The 10690-nt window shown below is 35.1% G+C and overlaps 1 protein-coding gene across 4 annotated transcripts; it reads right to left on the bottom strand.

Annotated features, from left to right (window-relative positions):
- Window positions 1-3863: 3863 nt before the first annotated feature.
- Window positions 3864-6506, bottom strand: LOC131437543 (uncharacterized). 4 transcript variants are annotated; one of them, XM_058606953.1, is made up of 8 exons: window positions 6321-6506; window positions 6121-6265; window positions 5753-6059; window positions 5399-5686; window positions 5307-5324; window positions 4751-5230; window positions 4449-4690; window positions 3864-4387 (listed from the first exon to the last, which is right to left on the bottom strand). In XM_058606953.1, exons 3-8 carry the CDS (start codon window positions 6008-6010, stop codon window positions 4036-4038), a joined length of 1638 nt encoding a protein of 545 aa, XP_058462936.1. In that variant the 5' UTR covers window positions 6011-6059; window positions 6121-6265; window positions 6321-6506; the 3' UTR covers window positions 3864-4035. The 4 variants fall into 4 exon arrangements, with proteins under 4 accessions (XP_058462936.1, XP_058462935.1, XP_058462937.1 ...); XM_058606952.1 differs by lacking the exon at window positions 6121-6265; XM_058606954.1 differs by lacking the exon at window positions 6121-6265 and having other exon boundaries at window positions 5753-6041.
- Window positions 6507-10690: the final 4184 nt, after the last annotated feature.

Genomic DNA, 10690 nt, shown 5'->3' with positions numbered 1-10690 from the left:
ATAACAAATAAAGTATCCAAAATAAATAGTACTCGATCGCTATACATTCTAGCACTCGAAAAATCAACATTACACTGGTTTCTGTTTTATAAAATGTTGATCCGAAAAAACCTAACCTTACCCAATTTCACACATTTCTGAAGATTTTCCATGTTTAATCGTAGTTTACACAAAAAAAGTAGTTGTAATCACTTTGAAATCGATTTTCTTCTACTCCGAGTGTTATTTTATTGCTGATATCTATTTGTACTATTGAATAAACGATAAAAATGTTGCCAATCACTACTGCCGATATGAAAATTTCCGAAAGAATCCTCCTTTTCTTGGTTCCATTTTTCATTGGTGTCGCTACCGGCAAATCAGCTTTGCGACAATGTGTCAATTGTAAAACAAACTTACTTGAAGAGATATTCCTACAACGTACTTGAAGAGATATTCGTTCAGAAGGTATGCTTTGTATGTATGTGTTAAGTTTATCAATACAAAATTCTGATTAGTGAGCATTTTTATCCATTATCGAAAGCAAGAATCACATCTGGAAGGCACCTTATATCCATTATGTCGAAGCCATTAGAAAGAGATTCTTTATTGACTCAAAGAATGGGATGACAATCTATGCATTTGCTCAATTTTTTCTTAACAGTATTTCACATTTTCACATTAATTTTTGGTGATATTGCTTTTTTGAACTAAAGCGAATGTGTGTCGAATTCCGTTGATTGTAGGATAAGTAATCAGAAAAATAATGGAGATAAACGTTAACTACTTAGTCTTTTGACAATTCTGCTGTCCGAAAACATAAATTCGAACAAATATTTTTTGGGAGAGACGAAGTTCGACGGGTCAGCTAGTGCAATTATATATTACGTAATAGCCAGTATAGTTCTTTATGATATGAACGATAATAAATACTGTTGCGAACTTTGCATTGCGAAAATTGCACGAAGCTATTTAAATTATCCTAGATTTGCACTACACTGATGGTTTTAATTTCCGATTTGCAAAAAAGTAATTTTTATAGTTCTTTAGATAACATTTGGAGCCATTAGAAGGGCTGGTTTTGTACCACGCAAAAGATCTGCGTTTTCATTGCCGACTGCTCCTCCTGACGACCGAAATCCAAATGAAAGCATGACCTGAACGTTTCAAACTTTATATCAGGTTTGTTCTTATTAATGGTGGGAGAATCTCACCTCGACATCCAGTTCCGTCTGAAGCACTAGAAGGAATGAACAATTTTCAATCAAAGCTTACATCATTACTTTTTAGCATTACACGTTCATTATTAATGATGTGTATTTGTAACTACTCCAGCAATAGCAATAGCAATATTTTTATTTTCGTTTAGCTGAAAATAAATTTGATTTGCCATTAAAACGTTAAGGTTAATGAAATATTAAAAACTTAAATCTACACTTTGTCATTTTTTCGCGTATAGTTCTAAAGATATTCAGCACTTCCACACAAAAAATACGAAGAAGAAATAATGTTGGTAATGATGGACAATCCGGAATTCCATCATTACTCGTGTCATTACTGAACTCGTAGACCTTACACGATCATTAAAAGTGCCATAACTTTTTAGTCATGACACTTTTAATGATCGTGCAAGGGCCGCTATTACCCACATTATTGAAATGACGAAATGCGTAATGAATTCTTACTCGACTGCATGATTTTTCAGTGCTCGATCGGTTCAGTGCTAGAATTTTCGCCTGAGTTGGCTGCTCGATCAACCTGATTGACAGTGACATTATAAATGTCATTGAATATTCGCTCATTTTATGAATGTGTTAGTGTAAAATTTAGGCGACTTAAGCCATTTCATTACACTCCAGCTAGAGGAATGGATGATGCTGACTAAGGTAGGCCGTTTTGTTAATTTCCAGCGAATTTCAACAGTTTATGTTGGAATTCTAAGAAGAACTGGTTATTTACTAGTTCTGTATATCCGAAAAACATGAAGATTTCAATGTGTATAATCAGTTATGTAATGTTTTCATTTGAAAATAAACTGAAAGTCAGCACGAAAACGTGCAAAATCGGGCAAGAAGAAGAAGAAGACAAATTGACGATTCAGTCCGCATCTTCTCACTCAATTCCGACTGATTTCCGAATCAACCGGTTGTAGGCGAAATTCATTCGGAATCGGTTGTTGCACTGGAGTTGGAATTGATTCGGAATTCATTATGATTTCCACATGAAATTCCGAATGAAAATTTCTCGCCGATTCGGAATCCATTCGGATCTGATAATGTGGGTATTAGCTATTTTCATTCGGAATTTCATGTGGAAATCATAATGAATTCCGAATCAATTCCAACTCCAGTGCAACAACCGATTCCGAATGAATTTCGCCTACAACCGGTTGATTCGGAAATTAGTCGGAATTGAGTGAGAAGATGCGGACTGAATTGTCAATTTGTCTTCTTCTTCTTCTTTCCCGATTTTGCACGTTTTCGTGCTGACTTTGTTTATTTTCAAATGAAAACATTAAATAACTGATTATACACATTGAAATCTTCATGTTTTTCGAATATACAGAACTAGTAAATAACCAGTTCTTCTTAGAATTCCAACATAAACTGTTGAAATTCGCTGGAAATTAACAAAACGGCCTACCTTAGTCAGCATCATCCATTCCTCTAGGTGGAGTGTAATGAAATGGCTTAAGTCGCCTAAATTTTACACTAACACATTCATAAAATGAGCGAATATTCAATGACATTTATAATGTCACTGTCAATCAGGTTGATCGAGCAGCCAACTCAGGCGAAAATTCTAGCACTGAACCGATCGAGCACTGAAAAATCATGCAGTCGAGTAAGAATTCATTACGCATTCCGTCATTTCGATAATGTGGGTAGCGGCCCTTACACGAGCATTAAAAATGTTATTTTAAATGATGACTAAGTAATGATGTATTTCAAATTTGTTTGAAATCTCGTCATTAGTGCACCATTACACGTTCATTAAAATGATATTATTTTTTATTAATGACATTTTTAATGACTCGTGTAAGGGCCGCTATTACTTAGTCATCATTTAAAATGACATTTTTATTGCTCGTGTAAGGGCCGCTATTGGATTGACGAAAATATTGTCAAAAAAATCAAAACTGCTCATCAATCCAACAATACTTTCTCTCCAGAGAGAAACTGTTAAATATGTGCAATAATCTCTTCTCTCTATGTATTAATATTCATTTGCAATATTTGAAGCTCCAAACGCTTGATTTTCTCGAAAAACTCGGACTCAAGTTACAAAGTTTATTGGATTGACGGTATTGACAATACTTTAGATTGACAATAATATTGTCACGTGCAAGGGCTGCTTAAAACATCGCTCCCACTTTATTATAGCTGACAGTTCCAACCATTAACTTGGAAAGAAAGTTTGGTAAAATTTACGAAAATAGTAGTATGATATTCTGAAATCATGGTATAAATGACAGTAATCATTCTTGAGATTAGTACGATCCATTGTCTTCCAAAATTTATTGGTGCTGATTTTTTAACTTAACCCTTTAAAATAGTAACAAATACCACCTTGTTTCAATGCATATAGTCAACTACCATTAATAATTCAACAGGGCCCATGGAAAGCAAACAAAATAAGAGTAAGAAGCCAGCTGTCTCGTCTTGTCAGACAGCTGCAGAGTGGGCGCTAGAAGCTGAGCCGAGCAGGTGACTGACATTAGCAAACCAAGAGCGGGAATGATACTAGCAGCAATTCAAAGTGACCCTGTCAGCTCAGCTTCCGGCCTTCACTCTGTCTGCAGCTTTAGATCTGAACGACCCCTGTGAGCATGTTGTTGAAATTAGTTAATGTGTGATTGGATGGCAAGAATAACAAACCATATATTTTCTGTAGAAACAAATAATATTTATGCACGTATAAGTAGCGCCAGAGAAATCTGTTTATGAATTATAAGTAAATATAACTGTGTTTGCCGTAGCACTAAAAAGTGCTACCAGGTTCAATTTGAAATAAGCACTTTGATCTAAGTATTCCGTCAGGTTGGCCGACACACTATTAGGATGACGAGTTGTTATAGTTTTGTCGTCCTCCTAGTTCCAGAAGGTATCGGTCAGGATGATCCATCCAGTCAGCGGCAGTCAATTTCACTGTTCGCTGCCGTTCAGCTTCTTTGATTTGCCATTTCTTTATGTCCAGTTGAATGTCACGTTGCTGCTGGTCACCGCAACCCCACACTTCGATAGAAAGTATAGTGTGCTGAAGCCCACGATGTTCTAATTTTTCAAAATGTTCGTTCACGATTAAAATTGGCTTTCGGGGGTCGGATCCTGCTCGCAGTCCTTTTGGATAACCACGAATGTGCGTGTTTAAATAGAGACTTTTTGTTTTTTTTTCCAACATCACGAATCTAAAATGGATTAAAACTAATGTTCAATATACAAATTTGTTTGACTCATCAATTCATTTACTTTGGTAGCAACTGCAAGCAGCAACTATCCTCTGAGCCAAAGTACAAATGTGTTTCGCGCCACTCATTGGCATTTGCTACACAAAACAATAAATCATCATCACATCGAAATAGTATCAAGTTTGGACCTCGATAGCCAAGTACATGATGCAAAAAACGATTAGTACCAGCACCGTCTAATCGCGAATCATACAGCATAGTCCAATGCGATGGAACCATTGACAACAGTTTAGCCATAAAAACCTGTAAGTAAATTGATGCGTATAGCCTGTGCCGTTTATATTTTTATCAAAATAAATATACCTGTGAAGCTAGATTGGACGATGTGGAATTGATGGGGGGTTGTATCGATTGCGGTTTTGAATAAGTTGGTGGCAATGCACCTGCCAGAAGCCAAGCTTCTGATATTGGAAGAAGTGGTTGTGCGATGTTCATTGTTTCTCGTGTTTTCTCGGACAAAGAATGAGCTAAACCATTAGAAGTTGTTGCGTTGGGTTTGAAACATGGACTTCCTTTCTCCAGGATTGGCGTTTGCAACTCTAAACCATAACTAGCTTCTCCAGCAGCAATAGCGCGAATTGATACTACCGTATCGCTATTATTTGTCATGCTGCTATCAATTATGTTTCGATGTGAGGTACTCAATGCGTGGACACAATATTTGTGTAACGGTGGCACTAGACGGGGTACATTGTTCTCCAGCCATCGACAAATATAACCGGAGCTAAGCGATTCCTTCGAAAAGAAACAAGACTGCACGACCGAATTTAGCGTACGATTAAGCTGAAAAAAAAAACCAATTTGATTTAACGACCTATGCCTGGAGTGTTATCAACGCATCGCGATCATGCAAAATTACCGACTCTTCGTCGTCTCCCTTTAATTGCAGCATTTGAATGGAAACATTGTTTGAACTATATGATAAATCGAAAATGTAAACAAAAAACTTACAAGTAGGCACGTCTGCGGTCCATCTTGATAATGGGCCATGGCAAGATTATAACATGTGTTGAGCAGATTTTTGAAGTCCTCCGGCTTAATTAGATCAGTTTCGCTTAGATTTCCAAACATTTTTACATAACTTTCCAATATAACTGAGTCGTCCAAAACACCGAGAAACTTTTCACATTGTTGCCTGAATGCCGTCAATCCCATATGATCTGTTTTAGCGCGACTGTTGTATCGTAAAAAATTGAATAACCTTTTTCCAACTTCCGGGAATTTCGGAAAAACGTATCTCTAACAGGAGAAATGTGGTGCGACATTGGATTTTAATAATAGACTGCGTTATGAAACTATACTTACAGCAAAAACTTCTGCAGTAATACCATTGATTCCGTATTCACTATCACACTTTTTAACCAATATTTTCCCAAGTTTCTCTACCGGATGATTTGGAGTTTGGGAACGATCTTGCAGATCTGCCCCACTAGCCGTTCGTGACATACCTTTGGTAGTGTTGTTACTGCTATTCCCTGCAGGATTTTGCTGAACGTTGTTCGGTGCTATAATCACAGGACTCGTAGCTTTTGAGCCACTCTTACTACTATGAGAGTTTCCCATTGTTTTGCTAAATTACCATCGATAAGAGTGCCTGTTTGGATAATCAAAACTAAAAATGAAAGATACAGATAGTTCATTTTTCGCTCATGTGTCATTTTCCGTTCAATTACATTGATGGTACAACTTGATAATCAGCAAATACAAATAAGGCCAACGTTTCTACGTCATTGCCATCGTTGCATTTACTAGTAGATGGATACAGCGCACCTTCTTAATACTGAATACTTGACTAAGGTACAGTGCATACACAAAAACCTTACAAAAAGCTAAAGGTGTTGGGAAGGTTGATCGTAAATTTATTTCAGCTTACCATCGCTGCATCGATTCCTCAAAGATAGTTCATATACGACTCACGACATTTAATGAGCGTAATTATTAACACTTAGATTATCAACTGAATTTATATTTTCAGAGTATTTACCACTTGTTCGATTTGTAGTAGCCCTACAATGTTCGAATGATGATTTTTGACGTATTTATGGTTTGTTGGTATTTTGCTTTTTCAGGGTTGCGTAAGGTGATTCATAATTCTCGGTTGATTTCCAAAAAGACCGTAAGAGCAAGTGAAAGTTTCTCTTTATTTATTTACTCTTCTATTAATTACCAAGCGGTTTCCACGTTTATCACTATATTCTTTGTATAAAATGATACCGGGAACCTTCGACTTTCAAACAAAATTGTAAACTCCAAGAAAATCTGTACAATCACGTCACAATAATCGAAAAAGATTCAAAGCGCATCCAAAGTAAGATCTTAAAGATGATTCTAAATCTACCCCCTTGGACAAGGACTAGTGAAGTACATGAAATGGCCTCCCTGGATATACTAGAACAAATATTCGAACAATAATGCACGAAATTTGAAGAGAGATGGTTAATCTCTCTAATACAAATAATTCAAAATTTGTACATATTTGGTTAGGAATAGTTATAAGTAGATAGACATTTTATTAATAATTAAAATAAATATTATGATAAAACATTTGTATGTAAAACAAGAGTAACTAAAACACCTATTATTAATAACGAATCGTATGAACAACAAAGATGAAAGGCCGAAGGGTCAAAACACTTGTACTGTAAAACGTTGATGTAATACACAAAAATAAAATTAATAAACAGATATTTATGCAAAAAAAAAACAAATTTTTGCTTACATTCTCTTTCGATCATTGTAAATCAAATAAGGTGATGAAAATCTGCCCAGCCATATCACAATTTGTGATGTTAAAAAAAATTAAAGGTTTCAGACACCGTCTCATATAAAGAGTTGAGACATGAATGTAGGAACGACTCAGTCATCAATAGAAGGGAAAGTAAACAAAATGAAACTGTCACTTGCTTATTCACTCATTTGAAGAATTCACCGAGTACCGAAAGATGTGAAAATAGCACGTCCCTGCTATGAAAGCTGGTTCGTGAATCCAACGTATTTTGCTTTGATGACGTTGTTGTCAACAACAAGTTAAGCTACGTTCATACCATTTTGATGCGCACAGAATATAGTTATAGAAATTCGGATCTATACTGAAAATCTCAAAATTTTCATTCCGGAGCAGAGAAATCAAAAGTCGAAGAGTTTTTTTTATCGGCAACCGTTAGGTAATATTTATTGTCTTATATATGTTGTAAAAAAAGTGTTTAGTTGCACTTATAACGTAGAAAAAGAAGTGATATTCTATAAATTATCTCTAAAATCATCAAAGCCATTCCAATAAAGTTCATTTCGCGATTCCCACTGAAATTGCTCTCACATGTCTCAAAATCAGTAGAGAAAAGCTCACTAGAGAACATTCTTCTCGATGATGTCTAAGAAAAAAGCTCACACATTGAATCTAATATTTTTGAGATTTTAATTTCAAACAATACTTTACAAAAACTACCAACTTTTCGAAGCATTGAGACCCGTAACTTGAGCTAGGGAATAAAAGCTCGAGTTGTTTTCTGTGGATGTTCTCTAACGATTAGCAAGAGCCTAATGTTAATATCGAATAAAACATACGTGTCATAAGGATTCGTTTTAGCAAAAACCACTGGTATCGAATCTTTAATCAAACGTAGTTGACTTCCAACTACATTTATTTCTTTCAGTCTAAAATGCCTCCCACAAATCCTTCGATTTGCAGCATTCTGTATTGTTTGGCCCGTAAATATTTGAATGGCGATTAACCATTCTTCCAACTCGCTTTTATCAGAAGGAAACCTAGCGAAATTTATGATATTATCACAAATTTTCCTCCAGAAACCATTGCCAGCAGAAATGATTTGCTTATAATTACCTGTGACTGAAAACGCCATCTTTTGACTCAGGCTTCGAAAAATTTGCACAGCAACTGGCAATAACACATTTTATTTTAGAAATTATTTAAACTGTCACTTTCAGCAATGCGAAGCAATCAAACCACACTGGTGTCCAAAGTTAATTTCGTCACACCCAATATAAGTATAACTCTAGTCGTAGTTTGTTTATATTCCGTCGCAATCGTTTCCTTATATAGGTGCAACCGCATGAAGAAAGACGTGAACACTGCTTAAACACAGCATTTGACAGTAAACTAGAACCAACCCAAGTAGCATGTTAAGTTGCTGTCCTGTATTTTTCTACTGATTGTGCAATTAATCAAGTTAGTTTATATCACTATTCTAGAAACTGTTGTGTTATGAGAAAAGCGCAATTTTTCTGTGTTGTGCAACATATCCTTAAGTTCGTCCGATATTGCGAATATTTATTCACAACGATTGTGCAACTGATACAAAAACTCATGCGTCGATCCCATCACAAAGGGAGTAATAAAATCAGCGAAAAAACAATTGTGAAACTCGTTAAAACAACTACGTAATGTAAACAAGAAATGGAATGACGTTTACAAAAACATAATAAACTTAATTTCTAATGAATAAGTATCACATTTGATTTTCAATACAACTGCTCTTAACACAAACATAGATCTTGTAAAATAATCTGCACATGAAAAATGATAATGCTACATATTGTAGAATCTATCTTTTGTGTTTTTGTAAATGAAAAATCGACAACGAAATGCATTTTTATAGTGAAACATGTATTCGCACGCCCGAAATTTTCAAGCGCCTTAGAATTAATGCGTTTTGATGATTGTACATCAATTTCTGTGAAAATAACAGTCTATTATTTTTAATGAAAATCATCGGAATGGTATTTCAAATACGTATATTCAAACATTTGTAAAACTTTCAGATGATTTTGTTCACACTAATGTTTTATTGAACCTGAAAAATCTCGAAATGAATTTTTCTTTAATATTTTCCAATATGGCATCGATGGTAACAGTGAGTTGAATAGAAAATGGTTCACGTAACGTAATCACTTATATTATATTAATAAAAGGAAACATTAACATGTTATTGTTTCGGAAAGAAATGCTGTACGTTTGGTTTTTATATCAGTTTAAATCTTCTAGTTAAATTAAATAAGTCATGTTTGCAGGCCCGACATTTGTGATAAGCACTGTACATATTGTTTTGGAAACCCCATGTGCTGGAGTTGCAAAAGCGAGTTGCATAAGCGTAACTATAGTGAACTTTTCGTTCAATAACTTCAAAAAGTGATGTCAGGTTTGCTCATTTTTTTTCGCGAGATGAAAACCGAATACAAATTATCTGATTGATTCTTGTTTACATTGCGTATGTAATGCTGTATTTATGCAACTTTTATAATAATAATCAGATAAATCTTGCACAACGTTTTTTACAAGTTTTGAAATTTTATATCATCGTTTTTTTAAACTGAAGAAAACTGCACACACTGACCGACGACACGACCAGACACTCCGAAGAAAAATCGGAATAAAAAGTGTTCGTGAGCGATTTACCACCAGTTACCATAAATATAGCGACCCCTTGAAAATGACAAAAACTAACTATTCGAGCAACACTGTTTAAGTTGCTATGAGCTAGTTACCAAGGAGCACCAGGATAAATAAACAAACAGTTTGAAACAGTTCTGTATAAAATGTTCATTACGACCTAAGTAACAAAAGTAAACAAACCGAGATTTTTATTGCATTTTGTTAGGAATGTCCTAATACACGCACTACCCGAACACCGTTTCTCGATTCACTATAGATTCACTAAAAAATCTGTCAACACATTTGACGTATGTCGAAATCAATAAAAAATAATCATTAATGCTACATTCGTCAATTGGCAATGTTTTGACCAATCTACCGAAGCATCAACAAAAGTGTATGCGCGGACTTACGACAAAATAGTTTTTCACGAAAAAGCAGATCTAGTGTGATATTATGAAAGTGAGACTTGCTGTAGAGTTGGAGATATTTATTGGGATCGTGTTGCTATTAAGCTTGTTGAAAAATACGCTGATTAATTTGGAAAGAAACTGATTTGTTTCCAATCGTAGAAACCGTTATGAATCCTTCTTCAAACAAAAGCGTAAATTATCAAAACACACTAAAAACGAGTCGACTGTCATTTTTTTCCACTTGATATGCAAAACTAGCTCTTGTTTTCGAGCAAAACTGGCTCTCACACAAGTGCGAGTAACAAAACGACGAATGAACACTATGACTTTCGCAAAACGACGTAACTAACAGAAGCAAAACGACTTATGTGTCAAGTCAACAAGGATAAAACGACCTATCATACTGTCCAATGTACATGATCAAATTACAAAACGACGTAA

The sequence above is a fragment of the Malaya genurostris genome, chromosome 3 (genome assembly GCF_030247185.1).
Source record: "Malaya genurostris strain Urasoe2022 chromosome 3, Malgen_1.1, whole genome shotgun sequence".
Lineage (NCBI taxonomy): Eukaryota > Metazoa > Arthropoda > Insecta > Diptera > Culicidae > Malaya > Malaya genurostris.
The sequence above is the reverse complement of the archived record's forward strand: the minus strand, read 5'-3'. Positions and strand labels throughout refer to the sequence as shown.

Bases quoted from the DNA above. Each gene is read 5' to 3' on its own strand.
- LOC131437543 (XM_058606953.1), bottom strand. From the start codon at position 6,010: ATGGGAAACTCTCATAGTAGTAAGAGTGGCTCAAAAGCTACGAGTCCT. The intron at 4,691-4,750 runs GTATATTTATTT...ATTTACTTACAG, and splicing joins CGTCCAATCTAGCTTCACAG to GTTTTTATGGCTAAACTGTT. The intron at 4,388-4,448 runs GTAAATGAATTG...AATCCATTTTAG, and splicing joins TGCTTGCAGTTGCTACCAAA to ATTCGTGATGTTGGAAAAAA.